The 20,927-nt window shown below is 37.6% G+C and overlaps 1 protein-coding gene across 1 annotated transcript in view; it reads left to right on the top strand.

Moving 5' to 3' along the window:
- kcnh7 (potassium voltage-gated channel subfamily H member 7) overlaps positions 1–20,927 on the top strand; it is a 51,088-nt gene that overhangs the window by 25,013 nt on the left and 5,148 nt on the right. The window contains exons 5-13 of the mRNA XM_028435301.1: positions 285–496; positions 6,756–7,181; positions 10,290–10,689; positions 11,545–11,745; positions 13,340–13,594; positions 15,042–15,247; positions 16,064–16,151; positions 16,309–16,470; positions 18,161–18,317. Of these exons, the coding sequence (XP_028291102.1) occupies positions 285–496; positions 6,756–7,181; positions 10,290–10,689; positions 11,545–11,745; positions 13,340–13,594; positions 15,042–15,247; positions 16,064–16,151; positions 16,309–16,470; positions 18,161–18,317 (2,107 nt within the window). The remainder of the gene's footprint in view (positions 1–284; positions 497–6,755; positions 7,182–10,289; positions 10,690–11,544; positions 11,746–13,339; positions 13,595–15,041; positions 15,248–16,063; positions 16,152–16,308; positions 16,471–18,160; positions 18,318–20,927) is intronic.

Below are 20,927 nucleotides of genomic sequence, written 5' to 3'. Positions count from 1 at the left end.
GCGACTCATAGGTTCAATTGGGACTTTGATTGATTGGGCTTTCAAGGTGTGATTATGTCTAATTAAGTAATTATTCAATACTCAACCTACTTTTGTAGTTCTTATCATGTTCTCCCAAACTACAGTTACATTACAGTTTTTCTTAAAAAACTTTGTACAGTATTCGGTAAGACAGTAATGTGTTAATTATGTTATATGATGTTGGTGATGATGATATGTATCATTTTTGCAAACATCATGGCCTTAATGATAAATGCAGATTTTCCTTTCCTCTGTACATTCAGGACCTTTCAATCATCTGAAGTCTAGTCTGCTTAGCTCTACGTCCGATTCCAACATCAACAAGTACAGCACCATCCACAAGATCCCTCTGATTGCACTGAACTTCTCCGAGGGGGCCGACAGGAAGACACACTCTCCACCAACGTCTGAGAAAGCCATCATTGCACCGAAGGTTAAAGACCGAACCCACAATGTCACTGAGAAAGTCACACAGGTTAGTGAGAAGAGAACGGTTTGTGTAAAGCAATGTTAGTACAGCTTTTAAGCCACGTTTCAGTCAAACTGCACCAAGGCAGATGTGGCTACAGATAGAGCCCACCATCACAAATGTGAAATGTAATGGATTTTGTTATTTTCCAAGTGTCTGTAAAAAAGTGCTTTATGAATCCTTCATTTTAAGGGGCCAGGTAGCCTAAGATGCCAGAAACCTATTGTTATTCTGCATGTTCTTCTTCTTCCGAGTAAATCCTACTTTCCAAGCACGGACAATCTCCACATTTTGCACAAAGGTCCAGTCCCATGCCAGGTTGCCTCAGCTGCAAAAACAGGCCAATAGCAAGCCTCTTAATTTCCTTTTTTTTTTTTTTAATTCATAACAAATCAACCGTATTTGCCATAGATTTGTAACTTTCAGCAAAATGTAGCCCCAACACTGGAGAAACTTTAATACATTTAAATATATTACAATTTAACAGTGGCGGATGCTTTAAGACTACAAGGGAACCTCAGCTTCCCCTACAATCAGTGGTCAAATATGTAGTGTTGTGTGTACATTTCATTGACTAAATATATGACAGAACACATGTATGTTTAGTTCAGAATCAGCTTCTTATAACAGGAAACTGACAGTGACAGCGTGACGTTCTTCATTCATTACCGCAGCGTAACAGTGTTAATAAACAGTGGTGAAGTTCAGCTTCAATTGACTTCAATGGGAGAGAATTTAGGGGTTGATCCACTGCAGTCAAACTAGATGCTCATTGGATAAATGCTCGGTTATGACGCACTTAGTCCCGCCCATCGGACGCCGGGCTTCACAGGAGGTCTATGGAGCAGTGGGCTGGATCTGTCTGTTCCGGACGCTGGAATAATGGATGATGATTGGATGATCTGTCTCAGGCTAATTCAATTTTGATTGACAGCGAAATGAGCCAATCAGAGAGTATGACGTTGTAAGCACACAGGCGGGTTTTTCAAATATTTCAGTCCGTTGCTCTGTGTTGACACGGAGAATTTGCTGATCCTCTCATAGCGAATTAACTTCTGACAAACCTAGTGTCTGTTTTTGGTGTTTGTGGAGACTGTTACTGCTTGTGTTGTGAGACTTTTGACCAAACACTCACACTCCAGCGCGCAGCAGCAGCAACATACGTGTGATAATCTACAAATAGTTGCTGACAACAAAATGTGAATTCTGCTAGAATTCACATTTAAATAAACAGATACATTTTCTGAAGTAGGCAGAAAATGAGCTTCCCCTGCATGAAAGACCAGCAGCCGCCACTGATTGCAAATTATTATTGTTTGGTTTTTTTAACTGTAGAATTTATTAAACCTATTTCCACCCACAATCTTTGCTGGATTGTGATCAAACTTGCTACAGCCCATTTTCAGACTGTCCTTCACCAACGATTCACAGATTTCATCAAAAGAGTGCATCAAAATGTTTGACTGTGAACGGTTTTGTAATTACAAATTTGTAAACTCTTACTAAATACATTTGTGACGGTCGTCCAAAAAAAAAAAGACAATTTTTTAGCTAGGTTTCCATTACAGATTTTAGCAAAAATAAAAGCGATATTTCTAAATGTCGACAAAGTATAATTGCGCTTTGAACGTGTTTCCATTGAACGTTGTTTTGGGCAAGAGCCTCATAACTCCCGTAAAATCTCATCCCGCGAGACTTCTCTGCAGAAAGACGGACGCTCAAAACATCCTTATAACACATTATTTTGCTGTTTCACGTCTAATGTGGCAGGAATAACTTTTAAGTATAACGCTATGAAATGCTCCAGTCTTCTCTTCTGTCCACACGTACCGCGCCATGTTTTCTCAGAGAGAAGTGGTCATGTGACCAGGTACGTCACGTTCTATAATGTGCATTTTTGGAAAAAGTGTTTCCATGGTGCTTTTGTGAAACATTTCAATATTGAAACGTCTGAAATACCTCCTCATGAAAGCGAAATTCAACAATTCCAACAGTAATGGAAATTCAGCTAGAGTCGATGACGTGTGGAAAATATCAGAATTTTTTCTCAAAAACAGAATTTTTTTTACAGCATTTTGAATTTCACTCTCCTGGAGTCAATGCAAAAATTGCCATTTTTAAAAATCAGTTTTTCCACTTATGGAGCCAATAGATCATTGTTTAAAACAAATTACCAACATGGTCCATGCTTTCTAAATGCAACACAGTAACTTCTGAAATTTTGACAGCCGGTTGAAATCTGCCTTTAAACGTTAGCAGCTGCTGTCTTGCACGCAGGTGACTGGCTTGGTCTATCAGTGAAGCTACAGGTGACATTTCCATGTGCTAATAAGCTCAGTGACATGGAGGATGCTCCATCATTAAGTAGTTGTGGGTTAATCTATAGCAGGGGTCACCAACCTTTTTGAAACCAAGAGCTACTTCTTGGGTACTGATTAATGCGAAGGGCTACCAGTTTGATACACACTTAAATAATAATTAGGGAGATTTTCAAAAGAGCGGGGGGGGGGGTTGTTTGCTTTTTAAAGAGAAAATGAAATAATTCAATCTCACAGTGTTCTTTTATTTGAAAAACACATATAAAGTAAAGAACAAATTCCACAGTACCCGTGCAAATGGTAAATGGTGGTAGTAGTAGAATAAATAAAATAAATAACATAAAATTAAACAAAAAAGGCATACATTGCATAAATTATCCATCAATCTATGCAATGTATGCTTGAAATAAAAATAATCAACAAAAGGAAAATTAAACATAGCTACAACAACGGCTATAACCATAACAGAAACACTTCCCTACACATGGTTGGATTTGATTTTCTCCCTATTTCCTCACTGACATTGTCCGGGCGGACCATCCTTCACTGAGCGTCGTTTCCGGCCGGACAATAATAACGATTACACCTCTTCTTATGCGGTGTAATCGTTATTATTATTACAACAATATTATTATAACAATAATATAATTACACCGCATAAGAAGAGGAAGAAGAGTCTTCTTCCTCTTCTTATGCGGTGTAATCGTTATTATTACAACAATATTATTATAACAATAATATAATTACACCGCATAAGAAGAGGAAGAAGAGTCTTCTTCCTCTTCTTATGCGGTGTAATCGTTATTATTATCCATCTGGAAACGACGCTCAGTGAAGGATGGTCCGCCCGGACAATGTCGGGCAGAAATCAGGAGAAAATCGGGAGGGTTGGCAAGTATGTATTAAACACAAAAAACACTTTACATTTTAAGTGTTTATATATATGTATTGTCATTTCTAAGTTACATGTAAGTGTGATTTAAACAAGAATAGCTAAATAGATAAATCTATATATATATAAAAGCTCACTGGTGAGTGCTGCTATTTGAGCTATTTTTAGAACAGGCCAGCGGGCGACTCATCTGGTCCTTACGGGCGACCTGGTGCCCGCGGGCACCGCGTTGGTGACCCCTGATCTATAGGGATGGGAATTGAAAACCGGTTCTTTCTGAGAATACAGTAATCAAATTCCTAGGAATCATCACCATCACCACCTATCAGTTCCTCTTATGTCGCAAATACGTGATGGCGTCACATGCAAGCAGCGTATTTTGGTTCTTAACTTTTCCAACATGGCGCCAAGGCAGAAGCACTCGAATCCACCTCCACCACCCGCAGCTGTGCTGTCCTCCGTGCTGTGTTTGTAGAGTCTCTGTTGCTACACTACTCACTTCCGGGTTCTGGACACTCGCGTGTAAAGTTGCTTCTTGCACTGACTTTTCTTCTGAAAACAACAAAGTTCCGCAAAAACACACACCTCGGCGCCAGTTTATGTCCTCATAACAAGTAATCAGACACGGGAGACGGACTGGTACTGATCGCTGTCTTTAGTTTGCTCTTTCACACACGCACACACACGGCTGATGACGTCACATGTAACAACCAGGGGACGGCGTCTCTGAAGTTCCATTTATAGAAATGTAAACAAAGGCAATTAACTAGAGCTTTACCGTTTAAATACATAATAAGTTCAGCTGTACTTTTGGTTAATATGTTCTTTTTTACAGAATAATTATTTGTTTTACAGTATGTCTGAATTAGTTTTGGATCAAGTTGTTCAAGTTCAAAAGGAGCACTGTAAATATTCTCAAATGTTTGTATACAATATAAAAAATATAAACAGCAAACAAATCCATTCGTAGTATTTCATTCCCTCACCTGATGAGAATCGGTAAGGAATCGAATCGATAAGCAGTATCGATAATGGAATCGGAATCGCTAAATTCTTATCAATTCCCATCCCTAGTTAATTATGCGTTTGACTTTTTGATTTATTGACTAATAAGCTGTAGAACTACTGTAATGAGCGAGAAGAAGTTTAAAACATATGTACCGCTGAGTTGTCTCCTGCTAATTAAAAAAATAAAAAAATAAAATAAAATGCCAGAGAGGTGTACTACTATCCAACAAAGCTTGATGAGGGGAATGATAATTCATGTGAGGTCCTTTATTTCGGAGTTTAATGTAATTATTATGACAAACCACCCTCTTGTTTTTGTTGTTTTTTTGGCAATTTTTGTACAATGTGCTTGTTTAAACTTTACTGCCATGACATTAACAAACATTGTCAGCAGGTAACAAGCAAAAGAGAGAGAAACTCAAACTAACTATTTAATATTCTTTAACATTTTTAATTTATAACGTGAAGATGCAGCCTCATCACGATCAAACACTGCTTTGAACTGCAATTTACAGTTTGGATATATAGCTTCTACTTCCCGACTCCATATATGTGGAAATCTATAATTCATGTGTTGAAGATGGAGAATTTGAAAGTGGGGGAAAAAATAGAAAAGTCTCATCCTGGCTCCTTTTGTCTTTTCTGCCATAAGACAGCCATTGTACTGCCAAAGGTCATTAAGCCAAATGTGAGATTGTCTTGTCTGTGCTTAAATAATTCACCATCCAGCTACTGTTTACATTCATGAGCTAGTTAAAACAATGTTATTTCTCTTGATAGAATTCTTTCAACTTGCTATACAACAAAAATGGAAAACGAGAGCGTGGCTGTGTCAATGTTCAGGCTCTTTGTCATGGTGAAATGACAGCTTTTGTCAAAAAGGTTTTAGCTGCAGAAGGCGTCTTGGGTGTCCCTTCCTAAAGTGTTTGAGCTGTCAAAAGTTTATTTCGGGAAGATACTGTAGGAACCTCAAGGCTGTTTGAGGTTGTCTAAATGATACTCATCATAGAAGGATTTCTGCAGCACAGAGACTAGGACAAGGCCCTGTAATGACTTTCAGTTGACTTCGTGGTACTCAAATTGTTTTGGCTCAAGTACCTCGTTTCTCTAACTTTTGAATCCAAGTAACCCATTTGTCCTACTATCACATTTTGCTCAGAATTCTGTGAAAAAACAACTGTAGAGCATAATGATGGAATGAATGAGTATTAACACACATTTTAAAGAATCTAATTTTGTAAATAAGTGAAATGAAACTCATCTAGTGCCTCCTGGATAGATTTATGTCTATAGTTTTCCATATCTCTACAAATATTTATCGTACAAGTTCGATGCTTGCATTTATGAAAAGCTCATCTCAAGTGGAGTATTTTATTTCCTTGGAGCAAAGCTGTAGGGCCTACCAGTAAAAAGTAGGGGGCAAAGTTCATGAAGTCACAAAAAAAAACTCTTTTCCCTATAACTTGGCCACAAACTGAGATACAGTGCTACCATTTCCTTTCAATGTGTTTTAAGGTCAAAGTCAGTCTTCTGGGTTTCATGCATTATTACTTTCAGTTTAAGTAATCAAAAGAACAAACTTGTCAACAATTCCAGGTACAGGTTGTCATTTTTGCCAATTTTTCAAATTGCCAAATACATATTTGCCTTGCGAATACAGGTCTTGCCTAGTTTTCTATTTTTTTGTGTCTTGTTGGTATTATTTAAATTAATCTCTGTCAGTGTGTGTGTTATTTGATGTCGTTTGGTTTTTTCTCCGTTATTTTTGTTTGTGTATTTTGTTGTGATCTTGTGTATTTTTCTCTCTTAGTGTTTGTATTTTTGGTGTAATTTTGTTGTTTGTCTGTTTGTTTTATTATTCAGTATATTTTTGTCCTCTCTCTCAAGTACCTAGTGCACTGCCATAGCGTACCCCCATTTGAGAAACACTGACTTGATTGACCTCCCCCCCCCCCAAGGAAGAGACATCTAAACTAGTCAAGCTAGAGAGCAATGTAATCAAGTGAACTAATCCAATTTTAATTCCCTTTCCCTTTAATTTCTCCAGGTCCTTTCACTTGGAGCTGATGTATTGCCTGAGTACAAACTACAAACAGCCCGTATTGACAAGTTCACCATCCTCCACTACAGCCCCTTTAAAGCTGTCTGGGATTGGCTGATCCTGCTGCTGGTCATCTACACGGCCATCCTCACCCCCTACGCTGCTGCGTTTCTCCTTAATGACCAGGAGGAGCAGAAGAGGCGTGAATGCGGATACTCCTGCAGCCCTCTAAATGTGGTGGATTTAATGGTGGACATCATGTTCATTATCGACATCCTCATAAACTTCAGAACCACATACGTGAACCATAACGAAGAAGTGGTTAGCAACCCGGCAAAGATAGCAATCCATTACTTTAAAGGCTGGTTTCTTATAGACATGGTGGCTGCAATTCCCTTCGACCTTCTTATTTTTGGCTCTGGATCAGATGAGGTACGTAACAATATTATGTTTTGTTTTTTTTTTTTCACCTGTAGATTTACAGTAGGCATGCATGCACTTGCACTTCATCCATTTTCTAAATCCAGACTTGTGCCACCGGCCTCTACTTAAAGCCTGAATCTTTCTGTCTCGGCTTTGAAAGGATTACTTTAAATTGCATGTTTTCCCCCCTCCCACTTTTTTATTCCTTTCTTTCTTTTTTTTTCTGAATGGTTCTCAGTCTAGAATCCATTTATACGGATTAATGGCTTACCAAATGGCAATCAATGATGCATTTATGCGACGGGCTAGCCAACGGGGCGGCGTGCGCAGCTTACATGCAGATGTGAGATGGGCATTGGTAGGCTGGCTGCCAGGCCTGCTGGCTTGTTTGTTGGTGGGACGTGTCCTCTAAGACTCTGGATTCACTTCAGAGCTTTATCGTGCTTTGCAGGCAGTCCATTATACCAGAAAAGCTCCTGATTATAAACCATAATCATCTTTTCTGCTGCTGCTGCTGCTGCAAATCAGAGAGGAAAGGGACATCTGATTTTTTTAACAAGATAGTGACAATATTAATGGGCCTGGACAATCCACTCATATATTTCACAAGAAAACATCACTCTTCATCAAGTTTGAAGTATTTAACCTGATTTCTCTTGAACTAAATCACTGAACAGGAAAGAGTACTCATTTTGCCCGCAGCTCAATAAATAGGTTGACATTTACTGTGATGACATGTCAATAGTAGATTTCTATTTACAGCGCTCTTACTTGATGTTTACATGTTTACTGAACAATCCCACGCAGCCACATTCTCAATCTGGAAACTAAAGAGGATAAGAAAACCGCAGATGCTTTTTACAGGGTTCATTTGATTCAGCAGCTTAATAGGACAGATTTAACCCACAAGCATTTGAGTAAACCGCCTAATTAGTGTTGGAACTCTATCACAAGTGGATTTTTATTGTTTTGTTCCAGTTCGAAAACATTCCAATTTTGCACAATGATTAAGTAAGATACTAATTATTTTCTATAAAAAGGGATGTTTGAATACAGGGGTTTGGAACCGTCATATATGATGTACAATAAGAGATTTCATTCATGCAACTAATGTAATTTTCCACATCACCATACCACGGCACTTTTCATATAAAGAGTGATGTTCTAAGACAAAAACAACATTCATGAGTAAGCTTTTTTTTCCAAAAAGTTAATGTGACAATATGAAAATCCATGAGTAAAATGGTGAAAGAAAAAAAATATGGGAAGTTATAATATCAAATAGTATAATATATTATATCATATATAATAGTGTCCCAATGCAACTTTTTCTGCTTTTGATATGATACCTATATTACTTAGGTATTGGTAAAAATCAAACTTTTATTGCTTATTTTTAGTGTAGAATTTTAGAAAAGGCTTGATTACATACACTATAACCTTAAAAATAAGAATATTTGGTCACACTTTATTTGAAGAATTATACATAAGGCTGACATTATGCTGTCATTAGCATGAATAAGATGTCATGAAGGCTGTCATTAAGTGTTGTTCGCTAAATTGTGACACCTTTCGCTAAATTATGACATCTTTGGAGCAATGTTAGTATTTTTTGGAGTTAGGTAGAGGGATCTAGTGGGGTCAGGTAAGGTTAGGGTTGGCGTAGCAAAGGGTTATGGTTAATAAGGTAACAAACAACACTTAACGACAGCCTTCATGACACCTTATTCATGCTAATGACAGGTGTCCTGTCATAATAATGACCGTGTAATGTCAGCCTTATGTATAAAACTTCAAGTATAAGTGAATATTCTACAATTAAAGGTCCCACCATGTCATGCTATTTTTCACCCATCTCCATTTGTTCTAAGAACCCCAAAAACATAGTATTTGAGGTTTATTTTCCCAAACGCACCTGTTTTCCAGAGTTTTAGCCTCTGAAAAGTCACTTTCTGAGCAACTCTACACAAACAGACTGATTTGCGGCCTACTTACGCATATTCATGAGTGGGCGTGTCTATAGACGGGACACTGACTTCCTCCTCCCCGCACAGTGACCTAGAGCCAGAGGACGGCCCGCCCGCCTCCCACCCACTCCGTAGCTGAGCTCATGCTGCTATGAGACAGAGCGTGGGGGCGGGCATTCATCGGTACATACATAGACTGTAGAAAATACATACATAGCACTGCACAAAGGACTTTCGTGGGCCTGTCTGTTTAGATGTCAATCACGGCAGAGCTTCCTGGAGGCGTGGCTTCTCCAGCTCAGTGCAGCGTCAAATTTATCATCAAAGTGGGAACGCGTCATCAAATTGGAGCGAGGTGTTTGGGCTCACCCTGCAGTAAGAAAGGAGCAAATCACCCTCTAACTAACAATTGAGGGAATCAATGAAAAAAAGCACTTTGGACATGTGTATGACGCACAAATAGCACTTTAATGATGTTTAATGCACAGAAAAGTCAATTTAGCATAACATCGGCCCTTTAATTAAAGTAAATTAGAAGACCATGAAAAATGACATCTATACATCCAATAGTAACAAAGATTTTTTTAAAGTACAAAATAAGGATATGCTGGAGCGGAGTCTGGCATGGACTCCGGCATGGACTTTTTAAAAAATTCTGTATGTTTGGGTAGATGGCAGGCATTATCCAAAAATGTCATGCACACGTTTATTTTGGACGGAATCAAACCCCAGGTCCCAAGTGGGGATATTTTGTTAGCCATCTGTCTGGTCTGTATTGCATCATGACCGTGATTCTCTGCCTCTGTGTTTTATCCTGTAAGTGACTGGTGCATTGTGCAGAGTTATTGAAGTTATTGTCTTCTAATCTTGTCACAAAATTAACTATAGAAAACTTGGAAGAACTTGGAGTTTGGTCTGTGAGCTACTTTTGTTAATTAGCCAGAACAAGAAACTGAATTGTTTTTTTTCTCCCAAATGGGAAAATGGGCAAACGGTTGAAGGTGTGAAGTCATTTATGAAGGATAATAATGACAGAAAAATTTCACACCAGATAACGAAGGAAAATAATAACATAAGATTTATAATTACACACAGTTTAATGTGTATAACTGTGTGTGTGTGTGTGTGTGTGTGTGTGTGGTTTCTTTAGACGACAACTCTGATTGGCCTGTTGAAGACTGCTCGGCTCCTTCGATTGGTGCGTGTAGCCAGGAAGCTGGACCGTTACTCTGAATACGGCGCCGCAGTCCTTATGTTGCTCATGTGCATCTTTGCACTGATTGCCCACTGGTTAGCATGCATCTGGTATGCAATCGGGAATGTGGAAAAACCCTACCTCGAACATAAGATCGGCTGGCTGGACAATCTGGGTGTGTCCATAGGAAAGAGATATAACTACAGCGACCCAAGCTCCGGTCCCTCCATCAAGGACAAATACGTCACAGCACTTTACTTCACATTCAGCAGTCTGACCAGTGTGGGCTTTGGAAATGTTTCCCCAAACACCAACTCAGAGAAGATCTTTTCCATATGCGTCATGTTGATCGGCTGTGAGTAATTATATTCTCCGCTGACATTATTTTTTATATTAAGCACACTTTTTTCTACCACTCTAATGTGGTACCTATAGTTTAAAGCAGTGGTTCTCAAACGTTTTTGGCTCAAGTACCCCCTTTCTCTTATTTCTGAATCCAAGTACCTGCAACATTTTGGTTAGAAAACAATTTAAAAACAACTATAGAGCATAATGATGGAATGGACAAGTGATAACACACATTTTGAACAATTTCATTTTGTAAATAAGTGGAAAGAATTCGTATTTAGTGCAGTGGTTCACAACCCTTTTTTGGATCATGAATCCCATTTTGATTTAGAAAGTTTCTGGTGACCCTTAAGACAAAATTAGATTTTTTTTATCATGTTTGAGCTCACTAGATTCATATTTCACAATGTGAAAGTATAGAAATACAGTTGTGTGTTGTTTTAATTAAAAAAAAGAATTACAAAAATTTAAAAATCTAATTTAATTTTTCAGAAATTTCAGGCGACCCCACATGGGGTCCAGACCCCAAAGTTGAAAAATCCTGATTTAGTGGCTCCTGAAAAGATTTATTTCTATAGTTTTTTAGTCATCTCACGCCTGGGGTGACACCAAAACTTAAACTTTATTTGTTAATTTTCCACTCTCTCCCTCTCAAGTACCCCCTGTAGTGCCATCGCATACCCCCATTTGAGAAACACTGATTTAAAGTACAGTAGTTACATTTGGATTACTCTGAACATGTTTTATTGTTTTACTTTAAGCTAATTGCATGTCTCTGTGGGTAGTGGTAATTATTATGCAAAGCAATCTGTAGGTAAAGGTTTTACTTAAAGGTTTTCCTTAATCACTGTCTATATTTCAGCCCTAATGTATGCCAGTATCTTTGGAAATGTCTCCGCCATCATCCAGAGGTTGTACTCCGGAACGGCCCGCTATCACGCTCAAATGCTACGCGTCAAGGAGTTCATCCGCTTTCACCAGATCCCCAACCCACTGAGGCAACGTCTGGAGGAGTACTTCCAGCACTCATGGACCTACACTAACGGCATTGATATGAACACGGTAAATTACTGACGTTTCCTACACAATAACACTTACAATGTTTAGCCCCAGAGTAAACATTATACTAAAAGGTGTTTTCTTTCTTGTTCTATGTCTAACTGCTGTCTACCTGGATAACATGTCTGCATTGGTAAGAGCAGGAGGTACGTTTCTGTCCAATGCTAAATTCATACACACATTCATTCACTATTTGATTTGTTATTTAGTTGTCATTTGCAAAAATGTCTATTTTTTTTCAAAACCAAAATTGGGGGAATCTGTTATCAAATATAAACATTCTAAATTTTTACCTCGTTTACAGTAAACCAATAACCCATAGTAAAATCTCATGAAATTTAAATACCTGAGATGCTTGTAAATGTTTTCAAGACAAAACAAATACTTTGTGATGATTTCCATTGAGCTAATTTGAAAAGTTAAGACCCCAACGAAGGCTTTTTTGAAAAAAAAAAAAAAAAGTCCTATTGGTCCACAGTTGTTTAAAACATATGATCTGCCAACTTTCCAATATTCTATGAGTCAAGACATATTTGCCACCAAGGCTTCTGTGAATGCTTTACATGGGTGAGGTCTAGGGTGCGACTAAAAAAGATATTAGTAAAAGAGTCATTTCATGTCATTTTCAGGACATCCCGTGCACTTCAGTTTCAAAAAATGCTGACATGCAGTTATGATGACCAAATGAAAATCTGTCATCTGATTTTCAAGAGACTGTCACCCAAACACCAATGCGTATGTCTGACTAACCATTAGTGGTTTGAACAGTCTATGTGCATAGCTCAAAGCTGATCAAATTACAGGGAGCTGAGGTCTATGCCAAGTTGTTTACTGAAGGTCCAAACAAGTTTGAGTCTAAAACCCTGACAGACTTTTTCCCAGTTTTGAGCGGCTGGCATGTTCACCAGATAGGATGCATACAGATGTGTTTTATATATTCTGAGAGAGTAGGTGGAGCTGTATTACTATACCAAATTTCACTTTCGTATGTGATGTAGTTCCTGAGAAATTGGAGGCTGAAATGGCATAAAGATGAGGACGCGCGAAAATCGAAAATTGAAATTGAAATCGAAAATTGACATTTTATTTTGATTGGATGAATAATTTTGGAGATATGGCCAGTGTGCCAATTGAATAATTAAGAAACTATTTAGACTGAAGCACATGGGCCATTTGTTGAAATGACATGGAATGCTCCAAAAATATTTTTTCTTTTTCATCATTTAGGTAGTTCTACAAATATTCCAGATGTTTTTAGTTTCATACTTTTGCTGTTGCTTTGAGATTTTGTCCCTAAAATATGTAACTCAACTAGAACTTTAAATCTGAAACTTGTATTATGTCTGGCACAACAGATACACTCAGTGCCCGAGCACATTGTAGGGGAACACTGGTGGCCAGTGACTGTTTAATGAGTCAATAGCATGGCATGTTTTGTCGTGTTCTTTATCTCTGAGCAAATGTCTCTCTTTAAATTGATTATAGCACCTAGCTGCACACAACTTCTGATACAGTTACTCAAATGATATAAATGAATCTCTTTGGGGACATTACATAGACACTTACAGCATGTTACTCACGCATTTTTGTTGTGTCTTAGGTATTAAAAGGATTTCCCGAGTGCCTACAGGCAGATATCTGCCTTCATCTTAACAGGAATCTACTGCACAACTGCAAAGCTTTCCAAGGAGCCACTCAAGGCTGTTTAAGGGCCTTGGCCATGCGCTTTAAGACCACTCATGCTCCTCCCGGTGACACTCTGGTCCACAATGGAGACGTCCTCACAGCTCTCTACTTTCTGTCCCGTGGCTCCATTGAAATCTTGAAAGATGACATTGTGGTTGCGATTTTGGGTAAGTGGAAAATCTGTTATTCTTAAACCTGCTATAATGAAAGAGAAAAAAAACAAAATGTAAAATTTTTGTGTCCAGTAGGGCTCAACCCAATTTAAAATTCTATTGGAATGGGATTGAAATACAGCGGGTTTATGAGATGTGGTTGTTGGGAGTGATTATCAGCCATCAGACATCAAGCGTAAAGTATCTAAAACAATTGGTATACTCCATAAAATTGAATATTTGTTAAATATTAAATGCATGCATATATTATACATCATATATGACGATGATTGGCTTTAAGAACGTTAAGTGGGAACAGCTACAGTTGAAACAAGCTAAACCAAAAATTACATCTCATTTTTTTTTTAATTCTGTCAATGACAATGAAAGCTTGTGAATGTTTCAGTAATCAGTGTTTATCATGGATTTATGTGCAGACTGCGGACAGGTGTTAGAGTGCCTGGATTAAATTTGCTGTTCATTCATGTGATGAATGCGCTCTAAAGCTGCATGCGACAGAATGAGGTTTTGGCTTAGTAAAAGTTGCTGTGTCACGTAAATTGCATTATTATTGAACAAACCAAAAATCACTCATTTGTATGTCTCCAAAAATGAGGCACCATCAGCTTCTTTTCGCCCCAGTTGTTTTTCAGTAGTGGTTGTAAAATGCTTCATCTGTTTTCACTTCCTGAACCGTTTCATTATCCAACATGATATTGGTGAGCCAATAGAGGTAAAATCCTGTGATGCTATTGAGCAAAACAAGGATAGCGGCATTGTTCTACACGTGAGGAATTAGTCTCTTACACTAATGACAATCTAAATCCGAGCTCTTAGAGCTGCATGTGGTGGGAGGTGCATATTATGAAAGGCAAAGTATCATATCGCTTTTCTCCAGTAAACCTCTGTTTACACTGTTGGCATTTAGCAAACCTTAATATCAAACAAAGAGATTTGCCAAGACGACCTTTACAACAGTGCTTTTCAAAATAATGCACCTTTGCAGAAGAGGCATATAGTGATATGTTTTAGTTTAGAACCTAGGCCTATGGTAGATTTAATGACTTAAAAAGCTTTACTACACGTTAGCCTTCAAATATGATCATATTTCCTTTGAAGCTGAACGTGTAAAGTGTGTCAATAATAATCAAACACTCCGTTTTCCCTTGGCATCGAAGTTGCTTTGAGTTACAAGTTATTCCTCAGCATTAATAATAGATGAAAGGTAGAGAGACAACTGGTACATGAGCCTTGGGAGAATATCTTGACAGAGAGGGAGGGTTGTTTGCATTGCATTACCAACAAAAACAAACATGCCTGGTGCTCATCAGTTAAACCCTTCGAAGAAGCAATAAAATTATTATTTTACTCTGGAATACACATACATCACTTGATTTGCAGTTAGTCGAGTCAGCAATTTTGTTAAATTCGTGCATTGTCTTTGTGTTTGTGCCACTATCAGGAAAAAATGACATCTTTGGAGAAATGATTCATCTTTTTGAAAAACCTGGGAAGTCCAATGCTGATGTGCGAGCTCTGAGCTACTGTGACCTGAGCACCATCCAGAGAGAAGATCTGCTCGAAGTGCTTGACATGTACCCAGAGTTTGCAGATTGTTTCTTCAATAATCTGGAGCTCACCTTCAGCCTCAGAGATGAATCAACTAAGGTAGATGACCTCTAATGACCCATATGTTCTAATGACCCAAAGAGAAGACGAAAAAGCTCAATAACACTTGTTATAAACGCGTAAGATTGCTTCCTTATGAGCGAAACAGCAGTTCTATTCCAGGAGTTCTCAACTGGTCTCCCCCTGGGACCCACATTTTGCCACGGTCATTGAATCGTGAACCACCTTTTTTGAGAATTTAACCAACCAAATTTACTTTTTCAAAAATAGCTGTTGAAAACACACACAATTTTTTTTTAAACATAATTTTCCTGTGCAACATGCATTTCACAGCATGCCTTTCAAAATAAAAAAGCAAGTCTAACATGAGACATTAAGTATGTACAGTATTTATTTTTCACCAGCTGTCTGCGACCCACCCAGTACAGGTCCACGATGTAAAAGTCCATGACCCACTTTTGGGTCCCGACACACCAGTTGAGAATCGCTAGTTATTCATCTAATGCATTGTTATCAACTGGTCTGGATTTAGGATCCACCTTCATCCCTATAAGAGTAGCTGTGACGCAAGCCCAAAGAATTTTTTTAAAATTCAAATTTTCATGTTAAAGTTGGAAAAAGTAGGGAAAGATGTCACTCTCCTGTATACGGTATACCTGTGCCTCTTCAAAATAAAAGCACTGATTTTTTTTCTTACTCATACATCTGAAACCCACATTTGGAGAACCCTGATGTATAGAAACGCTCTGTATTTACTTAATTGTTTTTGCCAGGAAGTTCAACCCATAACCACATTGCAGCAACCCTAGCGCTAAAGTGGTCTCCTTTGTACTTAACTGACTTTTTACTTTGTAGCTCTCGGATGCCCAGGGTTGTGATTCAGATAGCGAGGGCAACAAAAGCATCAAAAGAAGAATCTCCCTCACAAGCGATCTACCTGAAGGTCAGTGGTGTTAATCTTCAATTTAATCTTCAATCTTCACTACGTTACGTGACTGCACTCGTCTAGTTTGTTGTGCAGCTCACTGAGAACAACTAATCCCAGTGGAATAGAACCAGCAGTGTAATTCCACTGAGTCTTGTTGTTTGCTGTTCTGCAGGAGAAAACAAGGAAGTTGTTAACAATGTTCAAAGACAGAGGGAGACTAATTTGTGCCTAAAGAGAAGCTCAGCGGTCCTTGGCCCTTCAACACTCAGTGTCCCAGTGTTAGACTTAGAGCATCAGGGCACTGACAGGATGGACAGGCGGTCATCATTTCAAGGTATTACACCTGTTTTACCACTGATTTATAATTGTCATTTGAATGCTTCTTTTTATAAAGGTGACAAAAATTCAATGACCTGATTCAACTTTAAACGTGTTAACAATGTGTGAATAATTAATATAATCAAGAAGAAGAAAAAACTAATTTAAAAAAAATACCAACGGTAACCAAGATGGTCCTGAAAACATTTAAAACAATTAAAATGAAAACAGTAGCTATCATCACCAAATGATCTTTACAGCAACATCTCATAAATAATTACAAAATATCAGATTGCATCAGAAAAAAAAAAAAAAATTATATATATATATATATATATATATATAGTATCTATATACAGATATATTTTAAACAAATGTCCAAATTCAGTAAAATAGAGGCCAGATATCACCCACACACGAAAGGACGGAGCTCAAACCTACATCCCCCTCCACACTTTGTGGTGGCAGATATAAATACCACTATACAAAAAGTCGACTAGCGTCATGCTAACGTCTATGGGAAAACCCATGTATATGCACATGCTTACATTTACCGCGATCGGTAGTGATTTATATAACACACCGTTTTTGCTTAACTTTCACAAACAGTCTTAGGAGTGTTATCAAACAAACTTAAACATACTCACAAGCATATGTGTTTCCAAGCCGAAAACAAAAGAACTTAGTAGAGACCAGTAGCCCATGGGCTCTCAAGATGGTGACTTCCGACTACTACGGCTACAATGGCAGGTCAAAACACACAAACTCAGCCAGAGTAAAGAAAAATGGAACCAGGGCAATAACTCTGGAAAAAACAATTGAGGTCCTCTCATTTTCAAACTCCATAAAGGTATTGATACCCTGAAGCCACATACTGATTTTGGTTATCCTATCTTCAACGGTTTCTGAGAAAAGCTGTCCCCTTTATCTCGTATAGACGGCGCGCAAACCTATATCCCCCTTCCACACTTTGTGGCGGGGGATAATAATTAAAACATAGGATTGTGGCTTTTTCAAATTATTGCTGTTGCTTGGACACAAAACAATAACAACAAAAGCAAAGCTGGTGGGAATAAATAAGCCTTTCTTAATATTGGAAGGAAGAGAACTCAAATTCTGTGTTGAGATGGCATACGGACACTTATCACACAGCTTCTATTACATTGTACACAGAAACAATTTGCAATATCATATAGCTGTACATTAGACATTAACGCAATCTGAAAATATATGAAATGAGTTTGTTTTGTGAAATAATGGCACAAATTAAGAGGAATTAAATGACAGATATTGAATTATTATTTACCATTAAAAAGGTATTCAACCTCCCAATCTGTTCTCACTGAGCAAAAACTGGAATGTTTATTTAACTAGTTATTTGTTATAGCTATCCCATAATATTGATTTAACTACAATGGTAACGATCTTTATTGCAAACCACAAGAGGCTCAGTGTGTATCACTGGACACCAGGCTGATGATCACTTCCATGTGGCCAACAGAGATAACCACAGGGTTTGTTATCATGGCTGTAATAATAACTCCACCACTACAAAGCAAGCACCTGACAAATTACAATTAATGACCTACACACAACTCTCCAGTAAAGATTGATTACTTTCTATTTCTGCAGGTTTGTGTTTCAGTGACGACATCACTGTGACCCATATATGGGCATCTATAAAGTATGCATGTCTCCCTCTCCAGATGTATGCTGTGATAAATGGGCCTTTAAGAAGCCTGCAGACGACCAGGATGAGTCAGCACAGTTCCACAGTCTAAGGGAGGAGCGGCGTTCTTCCAGCGAAATCACATATGGGGAGGTTGAACAGCGTTTAGGCCAGCTTCAAGCACACCTAAACAGGTACTGATCCTGATCCCAGCATCGTATGCTTCAGAACTTTGAATAACCACAAAAACACAATGGAAGAGTTGAGTTTTTAAGAAAAGATTTTTAAGATCTGTGTGGTGCGTTTAGGACAGTGGGTAAGCTACACAACCACCATGAGGGAGACACAGGAGTAAAAGGAGCAAGATATTTAAAGACTTCACTCTTCACGTTTCAATGTGACGGACTGTTCCAAAGCGAAGTGTAGACTGATCTAAACATTTCATATCACAGTCACACAGGCTCCACAAACAACCTGCACAGATGGATGAGAGCACTCCATCCATTAGTGACAAAAAAAAAACCTTCATAAATACTTGATGAAATGTAAGTTCTTAGTGTTTTAAAGATCTCATTTATTTAGTTTTTTTTTTTTTTTTTACATATTTCTATGTTTAGTTTTCCGTAGAAAGCTTTACAGTATATGCTATGACGCTTTAACATAGAGGTCGACCGATATATTGGTCAATATATGGACTTTCTTCAAGATCAAAGATATTATTTATTAACATTTGGTAGTGTTTTTTTTATTCTCTGGTAATCTGTTTGTCTTTGATACTTGAACCAGTCAAGATGCTTGAACCAGCAATTTGCACTGAAACCCCTTTACAGGTTACTGTTTGAGTGTATATTTTTAAATATTTTGTGAACTTAATTACTAGATACTTTAAGTTAGGAAAGAAGTTTGAATTAGTTTAAACCGATTACTTGCACATTGCACATTGTATATTGTTGTCGACCGTGCTTTACTGCTACTTACCCGTCCTGTACTTTTTGTTTTACTTGGTCATGTACAGGTATATTTAAAGTTCAATAAATGTCAAGAGTTCTAATGGTGTATTCAATTTCATTTCTAATATATACATTTATATCATATCAGTGTTTCGATTGTATTTCATAATCAATGTGCTTTAAAAAAATAAAAAAGTACATTGGCCTCAAATATTGTCTTCCAAAATCGGCTGAATTTTTTTTTTTTTTTTAATTGGTATCTGCATTGGCCTTTGAAAATCCTATATCAGTCGACCTCTACTATAATGAATGGACATGTTCTACTTATATACATTTTAGTTGAATTTAAGTCAAAATCCAACATTTTATAACGCTTGCATACCTGTTTTTTTTTTGTTTTTTTTTGGCTTTTCTGAGGTAGTATGGAAAACATGCAACCCTGGTTATATTACATTTTTACACCCCTCCACTTTAGCTAGGAGCATTTCTGATTCAAATTCTGTGAAAAGTATCCTTTTTCCCACTTTACTCACGATAAGTGTTGTTTTCTGATTATCCAGAGGGGAATCTCAGATGCAGGGTTATTTACATATGATTTCATTAATAAAATAATTAAAATAAGGGTGTGGACAGGGAGGGGTTGGATAATCCGACATGTTCAAAGGAAATGTGCACTGATTTATAATGTTTGTTTGAAATTTGAAAAATCCAATTATTTGCAAAACAAAACAAAAAGTAGTAACCAAATCAATGACCTGAAATAACCCAAAAGCAGCTGCACACAGCAATGCAGGAAGGTCATTAGGGAGATGAGACGCACCTGTAACCAGGCAGTGTACACTTTTTCACAGGGTAGAAGCTGTTGGAGCTGCAAAGGCTGGCCGACATCATATTAAACCCAATGGATTAAAAAAAAACTCCATTTCATGTGCGTGTGAAGGTAGATGAGGCAATACAGTGGTTGTCTCATGATGTTGCATCTCTAAATTAATCCTTTTTAAACTTTTAAAAAAATAACCACATTTTTACCAAGATATAGAATTTTGTCTGTAGTAAACATGAAACGTCTTCCATTTTGAATAATACTCACTGCTTAAAATATTTGACTCTTTCCATGAACAGGTCTGCTCAGTTTCAGTTCCTGGACCAAACACATTTTCTGATTAACGAATGTACCTTAGCTTAGTTTAAACTATCTCATTAGGAATTATTTTATTATGTGATCCGGGTATGTTTACCTCTTCAAAGCCATTCATTTTAATTTATTATCTGTTCCTGGTCTGTCATTTGCCCCAAAAACATGTGGCTGAAAAATGATAAACCTTGTTGGTCAGGATGCCATAAACTAGGGGTGTCAAACACTCATCTAAGTTAAGACCCAGTTTTACCTCAAGTGGGCGGGACCAGAAAAATCCATGTTTTTGTGAAGGGAAAAAAAGCAAAGATTAAAAAAAATCCAGAATGTCAAATTCCTTGACTTTGCACATAATTCTTTCAAATTTTGCAATGTAATTGGCCAGAATTCTGTTGAATAAATTGCGTTTTTTAAAAATAATTACAATTTATCATTACTATTACATTGCAACCCACATCTTATTTTATCTACAACTTATATGGTAATTTACAAAAAGTCCTATTTTTGACATATGTGCCTTAGACACTAAGCCACTGAAACAATTTTCTTAAAAAGTCATTTATGTTTTATATGTATAAACATTACACTTTGTCTATCTACATCCCATATCCTTGATAGAAATGTGTAATATGTATTCATTCCTCTTACTATCAGCTGATTTACTTGACGTCGTGGTGTCTCTATGCAGAGCAGTACACGGAGCAAAAACATGCACTCCA

The sequence above is a fragment of the Gouania willdenowi genome, chromosome 21, assembly GCF_900634775.1.
Source record: "Gouania willdenowi chromosome 21, fGouWil2.1, whole genome shotgun sequence".
NCBI classification, from domain to species: Eukaryota; Metazoa; Chordata; class Actinopteri; order Blenniiformes; family Gobiesocidae; genus Gouania; species Gouania willdenowi.
This window is presented reverse-complemented; position numbering and strand designations above follow the sequence as displayed.